This window comes from Solanum pennellii, chromosome 11 (assembly GCF_001406875.1).
Source record: "Solanum pennellii chromosome 11, SPENNV200".
Lineage (NCBI taxonomy): Eukaryota > Viridiplantae > Streptophyta > Magnoliopsida > Solanales > Solanaceae > Solanum > Solanum pennellii.
The window spans coordinates 5637446-5657441 of record NC_028647.1 but is presented as its reverse complement, the minus strand read 5'-3'; the positions used below and the strand labels follow the sequence as shown (position 1 = coordinate 5657441).

General features: G+C 34.6%; 1 protein-coding gene across 3 annotated transcripts in view; it reads right to left on the bottom strand.

The window, feature by feature from the left end:
• LOC107005017 (protein ANTI-SILENCING 1) overlaps positions 1–17760 on the bottom strand; it is a 29322-nt gene extending 11562 nt beyond the window's left edge. For all 3 annotated transcript variants that reach the window (XR_003575247.1, XR_003575246.1, XM_027913027.1), the window contains exons 1-6: positions 17542–17760; positions 16679–17149; positions 10985–11153; positions 9833–10857; positions 3738–3764; positions 595–687 (exon numbers count right to left, since the gene is read on the bottom strand). Coding sequence is in view for 1 of the 3 variants with exons in the window: in XM_027913027.1 (XP_027768828.1) it covers positions 595–687; positions 3738–3764; positions 9833–10857; positions 10985–11153; positions 16679–17053 (1689 nt within the window). In the remaining 2 variants the exon portion in view is untranslated. The remainder of the gene's footprint in view (positions 1–594; positions 688–3737; positions 3765–9832; positions 10858–10984; positions 11154–16678; positions 17150–17541) is intronic.
• Between the last annotated feature and the right edge of the window lie 2236 nt (positions 17761–19996).

The following is a 19996-nucleotide window of genomic DNA, read 5'->3' as shown; positions in this document are numbered from 1 at the left end:
AGATCTCATCTAACTCGATTGATTTTTCCTTCCGCATCTTACAAAAAAGGAACTTTTTGACGATTTAATATGGATTTGGCAACAAGTAGGCAAATAAAAAATTAACCTATTAAGGATAATTCTCAACCTCAACTGCAAACACGAAAACGAGATTAAAGTGCAAAAAGTATAACATCATCAACCAAAGTTATTGGTTCTATGAATACTCATTGTCCATGTCACTGTAACAAAGCCAGATTCAATCAAATATATAAAAATATTAGTTTATCTAGAATTAAAAATTCTCTAGATGATCCAATGACATGATCTTTTTATAAAACTAAGGACCCTAGTGCGTTGATTCCAAGATTGGAAGTCATTTGAGGCAAGTTTCTTTCATGGGATTTTGGGTCCACTTTATCTCCTTTTTAGCACCTTTAATCCCCATGGTTGCCTTTCATTTTCTCTTCCGTCTCGAAACTTTTTAAAAACTTAAAGAAAAACACTTACTCCCCAAAGCAAGCATGATATACTCACATAGAAAAAAATCAAAAAATAGGTATCAAATCAAACTAGACATCACCAAAAGTTAAATGCCATGTAGTAGGGTATTACCTCCACCTCTCCTGATGTATATCCAGGATTCAAATTTTCGAGTAAGATAAGGGCCCTTTCCAGATTTGATGTTTGCAACACCTCCTCCCAAGGCTAAATATGAGAAGAAAGAAAGAAAGTGAAAATTAAGACATCTTATTGAACACGAAAAGAATATTAGAATTCATCTACAAAAACCTATCATATAATCTAAAGATCGTATTATCCAAAAAAACTAAGCACTCTGTGTAGGCACTAAGGCACTAATTGTAATGCAGGAAATGTAGCACGAGCTAACTCTGATGTGTAAATATAGCTCCAACACATAGGAAACCTTCAACTTTTAACATATAATTGCCTCCACATATGATGGTGACTTCCAATTGCTAAGTTACAAGTAAATTAGACATGGGCAAATACAAAGAAAAAGCGAACAATGTAATTATTTCACTTAATTCTCTAATAGATTTCTTTTCCTGTTAATTTGGTATTCAAGAATTTGTTAACAAATATATTATGGTGATTTAATTTCATATGCCCGCGTCTTGGTAGGTATTTACCCTCATACTTGTGCACTTTGGGAGGTAACAGACCAGCTACGTTGCCCGGAAAGCTAGCTCAACCAATTGTATTGAAAAAAGATGTAATGACACAATATCACTATATTTTATGTAAAAAGCGTCAATCACACCATATCTTTTCTTCCTTTGATAACTGAGAAATCCCCAGTGACCTTTGCCATACGATTCAGTAATCAGTAGATGACATACACACCCCTCTACACCTCTCCACCTCTCCACTTAGCTACCTAGCTTTTGTTTGTTGCAAGATTATAACTCATAACTTGTGTCTAACCCATAAACCACATATAATACTCTTACCACTCGACCAAGTTGTTACAATATCAAATCCACTGTTTTCAAAAAACATTTTTGGGGCGAGTTTCGAGGTAGGGCATACCAAAAAACGCTCTAGGCGTAAATTAAAGACGTAGATCCATAACACGTAAGGCATAAGCCTCGACATAAAAACGTAAGTCCTGAGCGTAAAAACCATAGGCCTGGCGTTTTTAATTTTCTTAAAACCTTTTCTACTTTAAATCTTACTTTTAATTATTGGTGTAATGATATTTCTCAAGTAGTAATTATAATACTTTTTTTCTTCATTATTGCTTATTAATATTTATCTCAAATAAATATAATTTCTATATATAATGAAGGTTATTTATAAAAATTTATTTGTAAAATCATTGAAAGGTTTACTTTTGCTTATTTTAGTAGTAATAAAATTATAAAATTGAATATACAAGAGACTACGCCCCGTAGATCCATGGGGCATAAAATTGAATATACAAGAGAGTAAGCCCCGAAGATCCATGGGACTTATGCCCCGTGTCTCGGGGCTTACGCCTGCCCCGTATTGTATAAAACGTATCACCTCACGCCCCCACCTTTTAAACACTAATCAAATCATTAGTTTTCATTTCACTACTAACAGATGAGACTAAAAAAAACTATGTGTAAGCCATGTTTTTCGTGATGAGTGAGTTCCATATTATGGGCATCCAAAAGAATCATTCCACGCAACTCAATAAGATTTCAAAGATACAAAAAATCAGCTCACTTATTTGCACTATTTGCTGAGCCAAAACAATTTCTTGTGCTAATCCATTAACTCGAAAACCATCATCAATCTAAAGACCAGATCTTCCAGAGCCAACCAATTTTCTAAAGCCAGCTTTAAATCCAACAATCACATGGCACTACTAAGTGAATAAGCAATCAGCCAACTTCCATTATCTCCTCCCTAGCCCCAAACATCCAACAATCACATGCCACTACTAAGCAAATAAGCAATCAGCCAACTTCCATTACTCACTCCAATGAAGATTAGGCATATCATGTGAATGGGTTCCTAGTGAGAATAAATTCACTAGACAAAGCTTCCATTCTTCTTGTGTGTGTGGTGGTGGGGGGAAGGAAGGGAGGGGGGGTAGTATGGTGTGATATCCCTCTTTTTTTATCAACTTCAAGTTAAATGATTTTGTATTGCAACAAGGGATAAATACTTCTAATGTTGACATGTGGTCTTGAGGCCAAATACTTCAGATGTAATATAGAAAGGTTTTGACATACAATAAACCTAAAGGAGTTCTAGACTTCAAATATTTTTTTAAGCTACTCTAGAGTCAAGAAGAAATGGAGAAGTTCCAAAAGCCCCTCCTAGATCCCTTAGTTATCTCATGTGGAGTAACATTGCATTCAACATCTAAGAAATAAAAAGCAAAACCACATAAATCCTCAATTCAACCCATGAAAACAAACTTCAAAGTCATATACATTGAATTCACAAAAGCCTTTTATTCATAGAGAAATTATAAACTAATAAGTAAATGTTGTAACTGAGAAGAAAATTCTCGAATTAACCATAAAAGCTAAAGTGTAAAAAAGTCTACTTCAAATCGTTACACAATTATGTTGTCCAAACCTAAGGATATATTTTCACCATACTGTCTGTCGACTTGTACTTTGTTAGTAATAAAAGAACAAGCCAAACAATGACCTAGGATTCAAAGATAGCTCAATCACATGAGCCATTAAACTTGATATTTAATCAACTAGGTCATGCCAGCGTAGGAGTGAAAAATTGATCAAATGAATCAGACGATTAGCAACAACGTTACAATTCTAAGCTCATAGGTCACAACAAGCCATTTGTTCAAAAGATTTTCACCTATATTTATGGCATATTTATGACATGAGACAAGCTTAGACACAACAACATACCATCATATGGGGTCTAGGAAGGGTAGCGTGTACGCAAACTTATCCCTTATGTAGAGGTAGGGTAGGGAGGGTTCACTTTTCTCGGATAGACCCTTAGCTCAAGGAAAAGAATATCAACATGGTTCGAGAAAAGAAATAAAGAAAGTGAAGATGTCATGACAAAATCCTAAACATAGCATGACAAAGCATTCTTCAAAAAAAAGAAAAGGAACAATAACTACAACAAAGTAATATTATAATTAAAGTTCATAAAATAAAGTATAGTAACAGAAATCAATGAACAAAAAATATATAGAGTTGCATTTTCCTAGAATCAGCATATCAAACAGAGTTACTTAATCAGCAAAGTAATATAGGACCAAGGATAGGAACACTTACAGGTGCCTCGAACCACTTGCTCGACTCCTGTAATAAACAAGAAAGGGGGTTACATAAGTTTGATATATGAAAAAAAAAATGCAAAACAAAACCAACTAATTTGCAGCCATGATGGAGAGAAGAAGCATAAATTTCCACCGTACCATATCAACAGTCTAATATTATCTCACAACAGATTACATGAATCCGAATTAAAAATCAGATCTCGAAAAAACAATTATACCAGAAAATCTAGAGTAGAAAAAAGGATGACGACATTATAATCAAACACACCAGATAGCAGCAAGTAAATCCATTTCTTTCCCCATCCAAAAAATGATAAAAGGGAAAAGGCACATATTTTTTGAGTAAACATCCATTTTTTCCCATCATTGGAAAAAGCATAATTAGTCACTAACTAGTTTTTATAAAATTATGAGTCTTACAGTTACAGGAATATAAAACAAAAGTCTTAGCTCTCCATAATTACTTGAATTTTGCATCTCTTTTATATCTCCGAAAGTAATAAAATCCTGAGACGTTGACTGTGCATTCTGGTCTGCATGAACTGATTTGGAATGATCCCTTGAGATGCGAAAAGGATTAATTCTAGTGGCATTCTTTTCCAGACGTCAGCTTTTCTGCTTTTGAAAGGGGACTCAATTACAGCTAGCACATTATGAATTACCTAATCTACATTATACTAGTAGTCTGCTTTAAGATTCAACAGTAAACTATACACTAGGGTGAACTAAACAAAGTAGAACTTATCATGTTCCCATGTAATTGAATATGGTTCATATTTCAAAGTGAAACTTTGAGAAAGTGATGGTGTCTAGCCAGCAAGGAGTTCCTCGAAACATAAGAAAGGCAGCTTAGTGCACTAAAGATCCCTCTATACAGGGTCCAAGGAAGGGCCGGACCACAAGGGTCTATTGTATGTAGCCTTACCTTGCATTTCTGCAAGAGGTTGTTTCCACGGCATAAACCTATGACCTCCAGATCATATGGCAACAATTTACCAGTTACGACAAGGCTCTTCTTCCACATTTTTCATTGACATCACCATCAAATGAGCTTGACCAGCCCAAAAGGGCACAACCACATCAAGACGAGCACTCAAAAGGAAGCAAGTCTACCCTTAGGTTATGGATAAGCCAACCAACACAAAATAAAATTAGATAACATGGTATATGTTATTCATGGATGATATTGTTTTAGTTGACGAAGCAGGTGATGTGTCAATCAAAAGCTTGGCTATTGAGGATAAGTAGAAACGGGTGTTACCAGAATATGTCAATGTGACAGAGAGATGTCCACCAACATAAAGGTAAGTTACATAATAGCTATAAGCTAAAAATGTTATAGCAAAGCCCATTATTTAAATGTTGACATTAGCTTCTCTGGAACTGGAACTGATTTGTAGTTGTTGTCATACTCAACAGGAATTAAGTTTCTAGTGTTGACTTTCACCCAATGTCTTGAAATACAAAATAGTGTGATAGAAGGTGGTGGTTCTATTTGTATAAAGGCTAGCATCACAAGTTGTTGGCGGTTGAGCATAAAGGCTAGTGGTGCGGGTGGTTGGTGTCTAGTGGTAAGAGTAGTGGTCAATGGTTTAAATGTTTGGTGGAAGCAGTTGACGGTTGTGGAGGTAGCCATGTTTCGATGGTTAGTCATGTAAAAAATAGTGTGGTGGTAAGAGGTTACATTCACATCATGGACTGGGCTGATTTTGTCTTCAAAACACCTTCCATTTCTGACCACCATATGCAAGAAGGTATTATCCTCCACCATTTTTTCTGACTTTTACTTCCCCCTCTTTTCATCCAACAACTCATTAGATCGGTTGTATGTTCCGGCATTATCCACACTGTCTTTGTGAGACTGAAAAACATGTTCCACAATTGGGCAGTGAATTTACAGTGTGGGAACAAGTGATTGTTTGTCTCCCTAGTCTCATTGCACAAAAAACATCTAGTCACCACAACTCTCCGCTTCTTTTGTAACACTTCATGAGTAAGACATGCCTTTCTTACCACTAGCCATGTGAAACACTTCACTTTTGAAGGGGCTATGTTCTTCCATACATTTTTCCATACTTTAGCTCTTCCTCCCGATTAATACTATTCTCCCTCTTGTACATTATTTACAATTTTACAGTGAAACTTCCTTCTGAACTGTGTCTCCATCTAAGTCTATCAGGCTCCATTGTTGTCCCACGAAAAGTATCCACTTCTTTTAGCAGGTCAACTACTCTTTCTACCTCCCAATCATTTAAGTGTCTTCTGAAGTTTAGATCCCACCCCTGGGGAACCAGCAATCAGACACAACAATTTCAGGGTTGCTAGATAGTAACATGAGATCTGGATATTTACCCTGCAGTAGTTGTACTTATCCTATCCAATTATCCTTCCAAAACCTAACATTGTTACCATTGCCCACTCTGAATTTAGAATTCTCCTGGAGCTTTGACCATAGACCTCTGATAGCCCTCCATACACCCGTCCTATAAGTGCAATTCACTTCATTTGAGCACCAAGGGCTGTTCTGTCCAAACTTTTGAATAATTACTTCCTTCCAAAGGGAAGTTTCTTCATCACAGAATCTCCAAAGCCATTTCATCAATAGGCACCTGTCTTGATTCTTACTCTTACCTCCTATTCTATTTCTTTTCTTCTAGAAAGATTTAGTGCTCTTAATATATGGAATAAATTTCCAAGCAGCCTCGTCTAATTTATAACTTTAACGAGCTTACTATTTATTTGCAACGACAAAGGTTGGAAGGAGATTATGAGATGAAGGTTTGAACTATTGAGATCTTTTAAGATCAGAATGTTAAATAATTAAGACAGTTTATTTCAACATTTTAATTTGCAAAACTTTTCTAAAGAAACATAAAATTTAACTTCAATACTAAATCAAATACTATGAGCCCGACTGTACTTACCAATTATAAATAGATGATAAGCTTGGAGTGTTGAAATGCAAGTTTAAGTGCTAAAACTTATTTTATAAATTTAGCAGTTACTTGTTTGGATTGAAATGCTGAACTTGTCAATAAGCCATTAATATGTCTGGTAAAAATAGGTTCATAAGTTGTTCTTTTTGTTAAAATGACTACGATACCCTTAATATTTTTTAGCAAATAAAAATTAAAAATTTAAGTATTTTTGTAAAGAAAAGAAGGAAAGACAACGAAGTGAAGAGGAAGTAAGAAGCTTTGGGAAAGATTTTTTGAAAATTGAAAAAAATATATTAAGGAATAATAGTAAAATATTTGATCGAACCAAAAGTGCTTATAAGCTAAAAAACAAGTTGGGGATGACCAGCTTATAGCTTTTAGTTAGTTAAGGCTTATTAGCACTTTCTTGTTTACCATAAGTGTGGATAAGCTAAAAAGCACCCATAAGCCAGTTTGACTAGCTCATAAACATAGTCAAACATGATCTATGTGAATAAAATAATATGACGGTTCATAGTGTTGGTGGGTGATTGGAGAATATGTTGGTTGACGGTATTGGTTGAAGTGATAGATAATAGTGGGGTTAAATGATGATAGAGGTTGGCAACATATAGTAGTGACTGATGGTGGCGACCGGTGATGGGTGGTGAATGGACTTCGGCAATGACCAGTGTAAAACGGCAGCTAGTAGTGGTGACAACTATTTGTGGTGATTAGCGGCAACAATGGTAGTGGTTGGGATGATATCATGATAATAGTCAATAATGGTGGTGACGACAATTAGTGATGAAAGTGGATTGAGTAACAATCAGTGTTGTGAAAGGTGCTCGTCTGTCGCCTTTGGCGTTAAGGCGAGGCGAGGCACTTTCGCCTATTTGCCTCGAGGCGAGGCGAGTTGAAAATGGGAACCTATGACGATGAAATGGCGAAAAGGCTGGCTTCGCTGTTTTTTTTAAAGGTCTGATTTATAATTAAAAGCCCAAATTAGGGTTTCTTTTTTTGTAAACATTTCACATTTGTGATTGCCTCCTCTTCTCCTCAGTTGCGAACCCTTCGCGTTTGCCGCTTTGCAACCTTCTTCAACTGATTTCGCGACTGCTACAGGTACGTTTCTTCTTCATCGGTCAATTCTTCTCATCTAATTCTTCTCTTTGTTTCTTCTTCTTCGCTACTCTGTTTTTCACTCACTACTGTGCTCTGTTTTCGCTCAATGTGGTAGCGAGCAGTGTTTTTCACTCACTGAGTGCTCCACTCACTTTTAGATTTTGAATTGAAATAGTTGCTAATATATGTTATTGCTATTAAGATTTTGGATAATTATATGTGCACTTAAAAATTTTAATTTTTGATATTAATTGGCACCTTAATTCAAAAAGGCGAGTGTCTTGCCGCTCGAGGCGAGGTAGGCCCCTATCGCCTTTCACCTTGCAAAACATGGGAAACAATGAGCTACCATGTTTGTAGAAAGCTTTGAATAGACAATATTAAGACTTTGTTCATTTTATGTGAAGGTGTTTCATGTTTGACTAGGTACGATATTATAAGTAAAGAAGACCTTTGACATGTTAAATATGTAAAGTACCAAAATTATCCTTTAAAATGAATGCTTATGAGTATTCTTTGTCTTCTTACTCTCTCCTTAAAAAAGGAATGAACTTATGTATTATGTGGGTCCCAACAAGTTGTCGTTAATGGTTAAACATGGATATTAAAGTTAATAGCTTGCAAAAGGAGAAAGGTATCATTTCTCTTAAGAGACTAAAAGGGAAAGTGTCACATAAAATGAGACAAAGATAGTAACACAATATATCTTTTTCTTTTGACATAAGATTCAATGACATAGCCTATCACAAACCTAATTCTCTTAGTTTTTTTAAACAATAAATCAAACTTGTTTCAATAACATCACACCAAATGGTGTTAAATCTGTTCACTAACCGAGTTAGTGGGTTGACCACAATTTTCAAACAAATTGTTCCAATCATGTATAAAAATGGTAATTTTCTACTTACACCAGAACAATTATGCAAAAGAAAAGAATTCAAGGTAATTCTAATATTCCCTTGCATGCAAATTGTATGGACTTGTGTTCCTCCCATTTAAGACCATCTAAAAGTGCATGAAAGCATTATCTTCCAAGTTGTCTTATTTTCGTTGTGCACCCTCCGTGATCTCCAACCATTGATCACCACCACTAATACCTACTAAGGAAAATAGGTGTGCAAGCCTTCACAACAATGTTGTGAATCTAATGTGTAGTAGGGCTAGTGACTGGAGTGAAGTCGTAACTCAATAGCTCCGGGCTCCCTCACTGCATTCCAAGGTCGGTAAATGTCTTGGTAGAAGATATGATTTCTTGGAACTGAGGTTTTGGGGAATATGAGTCGAAGCAATAACAAGAATATTTCTAGTAGAACATTTTCATTGAAGCACAATCAACAATGATTTTGGACTCATGAAAATCCTTTTCCTCAAATACCGTTAGGGTTTCATGACGCGGCATGCAAAGAATTACACCTTAGTAACTTTAATATCAACTCTTCCACACCTCTCCCTCTTATCCCCAACTGTGCATGACTCACTACTAGATGAACTCTAACCATAAAAAGTATAACACTTCTCCCTCCAACCATATCATCTTAACCTCCCCTTCATTACCAATGGGTTGCTCTTATATCCTATGAACGTACTCTTTGATCTCCATCAATTCCTAAATCCTAGTCATGCAACACTTTCCCATAACCAGACTAAACTCCCATTCTTATTTCTGTATAAGCCAATTTATTGAGTTACAATTTGTATAGGTTACATTAGATGCTACTTCATGGACCTCTTATGAGGCTTGTCTCTCTAAATATAAAAGGAATGTTATGTTGTAAAAGCTCTCTTGCTTCAATTCAAGAGATTTTGGTGCATCTTAATATGCTTGACTACAATCAAAGAAAAGTTGGTACAAAAACTTCTCAATGGCATGGAAAAGTAAGTAACTCCATGTAATGCCACCATTGTATCATCAAGAAAATATTTAAGTTCTTTATAAAACTAGCAGCACCGGATTCACAAAAGATAAAGTAGAATAGGTTATGCACAATTTTATCTAGCAACAAATTAGACTTCAGAAGAAAATGACATTGCTCAAGGCAAAACTTACTGCAATGGGTCTCCGCGTGATTATGAAGCTCTTGCCTCCCATGCTCTCAACTTCCTTGGGGGATACTCCAGCAGATAATTTAGGCAACTTGCCTATATTGTCAACAAGCTTACCAATTGACATGTTACCTCTATCTCTATCCTCTTTTACTTTAACAGAGTCTATGTTTGCCTTCTTTGGAGGCCTGATATCCAAGGCAGCACCATCGTTTCTGTTCTGCATGTTCTTGTCCAGTCCACCAGAAAGCTTACTATCACCAGATTTCTTTCTTTCTTCAGGAGTGGCACCTGTTCCCATAACCTCTTTGTCATTTGTGCAAACAGTGAACTTCTGTACACTGTCCCCACCCTTGTCCTCTGATAGTGTCACAGAACCATTTACTTTTATTCGTTTTGAAGGCCTATCGTCCAAAATGCCAAGATCCTTCGAAGGTTTTCCTCTTTCGCCAGCTACTAAGAGTTCTATTGAGAGTGTATTAACTTTTTTATCATTCTTAACCGTGTAGAGTGCATTTTCTTCACTTGAAGTATTTTGGTTGTGAACAATTGTAGTGGCTATTTTGCTGTTAACAGCCAGCATCGGCGCAGCATTTCCTTTCATTGTTGATTGCTGCTCATTTTGAGAATCATTTGCATCTCCATGTAAGGCATCCTCTCTAATCGGTGAACTTTGTGCATCGACATCATTTCTTCCCACTAAATGACTTGATTTACCAGCAACTTTTGCAACTCCCAAATCATGTGAGTTTTTCTCACCAGGGACATAATTCACTTCCTTAACAGTTTCCTGATTAACAGATGAAACATTTGTATCTCTCTGTATGTCCTGTCTAACAAGAGAACTTGGTCCATCTACATCACTTTTTCCAAGTAAATGACTCACTTTGGCATGATTCTGTGGTTTTAGCCCAGAGGACTCCCCATTAGCTCGATATTCCATGGCAGCTTTGTTATCTTTCTTGTCAGAAGCAAATTTGAGGACATGACTGGCCTTTTCACTATCTTTCCTGTTAAAAACATACTTGACTGTACCAAAACATAAACAAATTTGCATAAGAGATTAATCTTAGCTGCTTTATATTATTCCATTAAAATGAACTTATACTGTAGTGACACCACAAAGAGAGGACACCCAGGGAGCTAAGGCACATACCGTCCAGCCCACCAACTTTGTCAATCATCTTATCCAAAATTGCACAAGTTCCAACATCAAAAGCACGGTAGAAAACATAGTCAGCCAATTTAACTTCTTCATCTGATGGCTGCGGATTTCTGTTGTCCTCTGAAGTGCAGATAACATTACATCTGCCAGCAATAGCTTCCTGGTCAAGTTAATCGACAAGAAGTTAAGCAGACAAAGGCATATGATAAATTACAAGTTAAGCGTGTGATATTGACAATGGCTATATGCAAACTCGGGACAGACTCATCGTAGAAACAGAGAACATTAACAAAACAATCAAACAGAACAAATATCTTTCGTAATTCACATACCACTAGGGAAGAAAAATAGGCCACAATTCTGCATCCAATGGAATGGCGAAGTAATTAATGAAGTGGGTGAATAACCATCATGTTTATATCTCATGGAAGCAAAAAACAGTCGGTGATTCATCCCACCTTGGTGGATAAATTATCTAGTACCTATGCTAATGGAAAAAAGCAAGCACCTAGTGTAAATTCGAGGTGTGCACACACAGGCTGAACACCGTCATGAAAATCATAGATGTCACTCTGATTGCAACCTTTTTTTAATCAATGAGAGCTTATCTTTTGATGAAAAACTGAGGAAAAAAGTATTACCACACAAAGTAGTTGTATGCAAAGTTACATGAGTCTAGGGAGTGACATGTGTCTCTGATGTACTGCGTATTTACAGTACTTAAAATGCTTTAAAATTGAGGTTTCTCTGTCTTTTAAGCACTTGATAGTAGATTTGATGGTATTTTATCTTTGTTTTGCAGGAAAATAGATTTTGGCAAGTCGGGGTGAAGAGTACAGTGAAACAACAGATTTTGAGGCTTGATGAATTGAGTCAATTGACCTACGAGCCGTAGGTATGAGCCGTAGAAGGGACCAGTGATTTTTGGAGCTAAGTATGGGACCACGAGACTGGACTACGAGCGAATTTCTACGAGCCGTAGGTCCAAGTCGTAGAAAAGACCAAAGATGTTGGAGTTCAGTACTTGGACAGCGAGCAGCCAGAACGGGTTGTGCAAAGTTCGACGAGTCGTAAAATATGTCCGTAGGTAAGTCAAGAGGAATATTGAAGAAGTTGTGTTCCACGAAAGGTTCGTACGAGCCGTAGAAGCGACTGCCGAATCCTACTTTTGCCTATGTTTTCTTAATCTATTTTATTTAGAATAATAAGACCTCTATAAATAGTCATTTTTTATTTATTTTTTGAAGATAGACAAATCATACTTTGGAGCTTTGTTTTGAGAATTAAATTGTGAAATACATCTGCATTTTAATTCTAGAATAGGTGGTTATTATTACATCTTTTGTTCATGAATCAAGATTCCGAAATTTAACTACTCTAATTGTAAGTGCATGATTTATCGTTAAAAAATTAATATGAATTGTGATCACCCAAGCATGAGTAGCTAAATCCACAACTAGAGTTGCGGGAACCATGAGGAATTAACAATGCAAACCTAATGACTAGTAAGTAATTCTTAGATAATGTTTATGCATGTATTGTTTCTCTCTTCAGTTTGATTGCTTTTTAACAAAGACCTACGTCAGAACTCGCATTAGTGCTACTTACCTGACCAAAGGGGTAACGAATGAAAAAGAGATTATACAATAAAATTTGATGTTACCAACCCTCATCTAATAGCTTGAACGGGCCATGGATAGCTAATCTAGGGTCAAGGGTAACGGTAATTAAAGCATACACCCGTAGACCGACCAAAGTTGCGTGGTGAAATTCAATTATTTGGGGGACCAGCTACTTAAGAGATACCTAACTCACTAACTTTGCATGCTAGACACTAGACAAGGTTACTACTGTAAGGCTTACTCAGTTATGAACTTGTGGAGAACATAAATGTCCTAGGTTTATCTTCTATTGATTTTACAACCAATCAATCTCCTGCTTCCTTGTTGCTACAATCATTAACTCAAGCTTTTGTTTTACAACACCCCCCCCCCCCCCCGTTACGAAAATAAATCGACTAAATGTATAACTAATAATCAATTAGGCTAGTCTAGACTTCATTCCTCGTGAGATCAACCCTAACCTATGTTAGGGTATTCATTTGAACAATCGCTTATTCTTCTTTTAGGAGGTGTAATTTAGGCGTATCAACCGACGAGTTCATCCACAGACCAACCTACTACAGATTGCCTTTACTGCTGAGTTTTATTATCGAATGCAGATTTTCCAAAATAAAAATGCAATGAAGGATGTGTCTCAAAAGGAAAATTTGTGCAAATGGGTACCAAGATACATCACCGAGCAAGGTGTTGATGTCGATTGGGTACCCGATAAAGCCTTGATCAAGAAGGCCTTATTGAATTTTCCGACCATGTTTTGGTGGTCTGTTGTACGTGCTTGACTATCACCGCTATGGCAGATAACCACTTGACTTTAGAATGGGCGGTGATGGTGACATGTTTGATGGTTGGGTACAAGATTGATTTTGCTCGCCTATGTGGGCATTTCAAAAGACCACTATCGTTCCCTTCCCTTGCCTGATTTTCTGATTATGTCTGGTGTCCACGATGCCCAAGGTGTTCTACTTATTTTAGAAGTTTATAGTCCATTACTAGTAGAAAATACAAAGAACTTTACTGTTTTTTTATTTTATTTCATATAATATAAGATTAGGGTGAGCTTAAATGAAGTGACACATTCATAAAGTTCAACCCAACTTTCTTAATTACTCCACCTCTCAACACCAACCCCGCTTGAGGAATTTCACCGGGTATGTTGTTAATCTACCTCGAAAAGACATAATTCTAACTAAATAAAGTCATGTCAGATATGAAAAGTTACATTTCTTCAAATCTTATTGGTCAATTAATAAGTCACAAAGGAAGTTCAAAAAAAACGTCTTAGGGGTGACAACAACGCCAATGAATAAAAAAGACTCTATACACAAATTAACAGTCCAACTTGCACGTAAAATAGCAAACCCCTAACTTAAGACCTATTCTGGTTTAACATTTTTTTGTTTTTTTAACTTAATAACTTTGTATTATATCACAAAACAATGCATGGGTATGGGTTGTATTGTAACCTTATATGCAAGTGTACTCCTGATTTCACTTCTCTACGTCCTAGTTTAATGCTTCTTTTAATAATAGGTCCCAGGTTAACACCCTTTCAACAGCAAGTTCAGTTTAACATCTTTACTTGTTAAAACCACACATAATAAGTACTTTTTAATGAAGTGAAATATACTAAAAAGATGTTCAAAAGATGCAAAACTACACATATAATACCTCTAGCCATTTACCATGCATATTTTCCTTTTCAGATTGTTGATGTGGCAAAAGCACATGCACATCAGGCATATTAAAAGCATGAAAGTTTACAAATTGTCGTGTTCATGTCATCTAATACATTCCAACTCCACTAATGAGTTGTAGATTTCCCTTTCAATAATCGAAAATAAAAGCCCTATCACCACTACCCTTGGTCAAATTATGATGTCCAAAAGAAAATGAAAAGCATTTATGTGACTTTACAAGAATTATCTACTTGTGATTGTATAATCTCGACTCTCTTGTTAACTTTTATAATAGCAAGAGGGAGGTGTGGTCTTTGTACCATGGGCTAACAAAATTAACACGAATAACAATAAAGAATACATATTAAAAGGATTTAATAGAAAAAAGAACTAAGTCAACTTGGAAGTTTTTCTCCCTAGCACTCACACAATAAACCATGCATTCACATTGTGGTCTCATAGAAGTTACATCGGTAAGGAAGTTATTAATTAGACTCTTTGTTTGGTTAATGCTCATTAAAACAGACTTCAATGGAGAATTAGTTTTGTTGGCTATTGTTTTGTTTTCTAAGTCTTGTAAATTGGAACTTGCAGAAAGGTAGAGATACACTGGAATAATTATCCAAATGACCTTTAATGTTTTGAAACAATCCCAACAGAGAAATCGACCTCATCGCTCATCAATGTTGACTATGATCACCAATCATGGTAAAACCATTTTTGAACCTAAAATTAAGAACCCATTCTTTTAATCCTATTCCATTTCATTTATCTCCTGCCATTGTTGCCCTTGAAAATCTTATACTTATCTTCTAGCATTGGGATAGGCATTCATTGTTTCAAGAGATGTGAGAACGCACAACAAGAGAAAGAAACAAGCAGAAAATGGGTCATTTGAAATTTGAGACAAGTTGGCTTTAATCACAAAGAGACTGGATTTGCTAGTTGGTTCAATCTTTTGGGTGTAATGGTGGGGAAAAATGAGCAGCGGGGTTTGAATAGGTTTATGTGAAATTGTAGGTTTGCAATGGTGGAGAAAGAGGAAGATGAATTGAAAAGTATCAATACCCAAAAAAAAAGAATTTGGATTTGATAGGTTTCTACTTTAAGTGACAATTTTGTTTGTGATGGTGGAGAAGAAAAAGAAGTGGAACCTACAATCAATGGAAGTCAACAAGAATTTGAAGAGTGGAAATGGAGGTCGTGAAACACCTAATTTTGTCCATGTCAGCAGAATTGATGTACACACTCGTTTTGAAGGAGCTTATTACGTGTATATTTAGCAAGCACAGGTGCTTACCAAAACCTTCAATGCCCTTGTGGAAAAAAAAAACTCGGCAAGATCTCAAAAAAGAGAAATTTATTGAATTATCGTTTGTAAGTTTGTTCCCAAACCTAATCAGACCTCGCCCTTAGGGTAAAAAGAAAAGCTCCAACTAGATCTTATAGCAAAGAGGAATCAATTGTATTCTTGTCTTTGTTCCCAAAACCTAATCAAAACCCTCGCCAGCTTTTCTTTCTAAGTTTCCCCTTCCATTTTCCTTTCATTCATTTTTTTGACTCCCTTACTTTCAACAATGATTTCCTATTACAATGAGGCAACTTGGCTGCCATTGATGCTTTTGCACTAATCATGCAAAAGAAGGAACTTGCTTATAAAAAAATTACTCCTTTCATCCTATATTTAACTTTTAAATGCCCCTTGCCTATTCAAACCAACACCCACCCACCTTATCATTCCCTTTTTTCTTCCTTCTCTTGGGTCGAGAAGAACTATCCAAAAAAAATTAAGAAAGAGGTAACCTCTCAATAAAAAGGATAAATTTCAAAAAAGGCAGACCGGCAACAAGGAGGGACAGAATTGGCATTCAGTAGGAATATAGGACAGATCGATCTGCTAGCTTCTCCCATCTCTCATTTTAGACAAACTTCATAGAGAAGTACTTGTTACAGGTTCATCTGCTTTGTCATCATCAGCAAGTAATAAATCATCTCAGGCTTCCTTCTGGTTGTTCGTCTTCCACCACAAAGATAGCAATAATAACATATGTTTCAAGTTAATTTGTGTTGTATCACCTCAATAAGAAGCCCGGCTTCCTTTGAAGATCCACCAAAACCAAGTAGAAATAAGCAGAAGTGTCTCCACAAGAACTGAGTGAATTTTACTAACATTGACGAGGTGGACAATAAATAGATATATATTGGATTAGATGTGGACACAAATTGAACTCCTCTAACCATAAGCAGTTGGTTAAAAGATAGTTTTTTATGCTATACATAAAACAATATGGTTTAAGTAACTCTACATAGTTAATTTCTATTTTGATGTAAGGTAAAAGCAGACAGAAAGAAAACACAATGAGATAAAGCAGTTTTATGACGCTCACCAGAGGATTAACATTGGCCAATCCTGTGCCTTCACCAGAGGCAAGAAATACTTCATTCTCAGCTACCTTAACATCTTTCAGGTGATACAAGATCTCTGTCGACCGAAAAAACCACTGGATCTTAACCTTCCTAGACTTGTCTGGATTTTCCCATATCTTTATGATCTTACCAATGTAAGGAAGTTCACCTTCTTTGTGCATGTATACACAGTCATATAAAGTATACTCCACACCATCATAGATAAAAGATTCATAAAACTGTACCTCCTTTCTCTTACCACCAATACCTCTCTTTCTGCCCCAGACAAATTCAACTTCCTCATCCTTATCTAGACCCACTAGAGACTCTTCTTTACCTACTTCTACCAAAGTCATAACTGTCTCCACTCACAGACCACTCTACTTTTACCACACGGATTCAGCCCTCGAGGATCCTATGATGACTGCTTCCACCAAGATGCCCAGCTTGAACTGAAATGCAAAAAACATTAAAAGGCTTAATTTTTAGTTATATTAATGGAGTAGCAACAACAAAAATAATGTGGCAGTAAAATCTAACAGACATAAATGCATAACAGACCAAAGATATGAAAATATTCCAAGAATTAAATACTCCAAAATTAATTTAAGCTAATCATAATTCCGTCCATGAGTGATGATTATAAAAATTAAAAAGGCAAAACAAAAAATTTTAGAATGTGCATGCTTACTAACATCTAGAAATAAAATCAATGCATCATTAAACCCGCAGACATGTCCATTCACCAAGGTCATACCAACATTGAAAAGGAAATACTGGAAAGCAAACGAAGTAACAACTCTACTTCAAAACCTATTTACTAATTCGGTGCAAAGGGACTTACAAATGTTTAACCGAAACCCTAAAAACACCTTCAATTTCGAGCAATCCCGACGAAGATATCTTATCTCTGGGCATATGTAAACTCATTCACTGTCGAGTTTAATATCGTCCTCCCTTTACCCTAGTCTTAGGAAAACCGCCGCAGACGTGACAATCAATTGGAGGGAAAAGACAGTCAGGGCCGAAGGAGATGGGCGTTAGATTGCTCCACTTTAAATAGACAAAATTAATTATGATTCTAAATATGTTTCACCTTATTTAAATGTATAAGAAATTATATTTGTTGGTATATTTTACTTGATTGACATAATTTTTAGTGTATAATAAGATTTGGATGGATAATTTGACTTAACGGATATGATTTTAAATTTACTTATTCACTAATTAGTTTACAAGATATCAGTTGATTCAATAATGAATTAGCACTTATAGGATGATTATCAAATGATATATTAATTAATTTCTACCTTTTTTTCTCTCCCTGCATACACCTTTAAAAAATGACTTCTTTTCCCTATTTTAAATGAAGTTAAATTAATATATATATATATATTACAAGCAAAAAGTAGATAGTAATATAATAGTTTTTTTTGAAAAAATGGAACTAGTAATGTAATATTTTATAGGTTTTTAAGTTTTGGTTTGTGGCCTTAGGACTAATAATATATAATTATATATTCTGGAAAAATACTAAAGGAAAAATTATGCATTATAACAAATTATTAATTCAAATAATGTTATAGCTATAGTATCATTTAATTCTAATGTGCAGCAGACACTTTGTCACTCGTCTTTTTCCCCTGATTCTCGCTTGTCAATCTCTGGTCGCCTCTCTCACTGTATATAAATATGAATGTGTATATTGTGTTTGTATTTGTCTAAAGCAAGAGAAAAAAAAGTTGTATATACAATACAAATAGATCTATTTTCATCCTATACAGTTATCATTATACAATTTCATGCATAGTTCTCTCTTGTCTTTCTTGCTTTATACAAATACAAATTATGCAAAAAAAATAATGTATACTTTGTATTTGTATAAAGCGAGAGAGAGATTTTATATACAAATATAAATATTTTAATTTGATTCATTATATACAAATTCAAATTTTATGCAAATATACAAACACAAGCATTGATACATACACAAAGTAGTTACATATTAACTAATATACACATACAGTCGTTGCAATTTTATATAAATCAGATGCCTGCAAATCATATTCTGCTATTTATACAAATTAAATGCTTCATAGCAAACTATCAAAACTATAGTTATATAGCGCTAATATGATTCTTTTTTTGTTATTCCTAAAATCTGTTCAATATAAATAATAATGTTAATATACTTGAGTTGAAAGTGTATGTATGTTAACTCTTAACAGATCTGGGTTTATCATCTGAAGAAATAGAATAATTTACCCCCACAACATTAAGCCATTAATTATAAAATTATTATCCGTTCACCAACCGTTTATTCCATAATTCAATGTCAATAAGCCAATAAGTCAATTTTACGCTTGATTTATCAGTTATGTTCATGTTTGAAGACCAGATAAGAATGTTAATTATGATTAAGTTAGAGCATGTTTGACATTGTTGCTAAAACAATTTATTTTTAAAAGCACTTTTTAAAAAATAATTTATCAAAAATGTGTTTTTTTAAAAAAAAATAATTTGTGTTTCACTAATTCTTTTGCAACATGTTTTTCCATAAAGAAATTGCGCTTGACTAATCTTTTTCTAAAAATGTTTTTGAGAGTAAAGTCACCAAAAAAAAATAATTATTAATGTACTTGTAATATTAATATTGTTATATAGAGATAATATATTTTAAATTCTATTATAAAAAAGTAAATTAAACTATTATTTTTATTAAATAAAACTGTACATTTTAAAATTCTCAATGTATATCATATCTTTTGTTTTGGGAGCACACTCTTATTCTGATCTTACAAAAATAGGGTTATCATCTTTTTTCCTAATTTTGTAAAATAATATGTAAAATACAAAATAATAATATATAAAATAAAATATAAATTTATTTTAGAAAAAAAAATATAAATTTCTTAAAATAAATTTAACCAAATTTATGAGATATGTTAATTAATTAATAAGAGACATGTCGGTAAATATGTATATATTAAGGAATATTTTAGACTATAGAAAAATAATTTTGTATTTTTGTTTCTATTTTTTTTAACAAACATTTTTAGCTTTTTCCCAATAATAGAAAAAACTATTTTTGCTTTCATTCAAAAGTACTTCTATTAATTTGTTAAACACGTAACTTTTTAACAATTGTTTTTTTTGGTCAAAATAAGTATTTCTGGCCTCAACAATGCAAAACATGTTCTAACAAAAACAAAACATGCTCTAACAAAAACAAAATGAACACTTTCTGTTATACTTTAACAATTATTTCAATATTGAAATATATTGAGGATTAACATAAA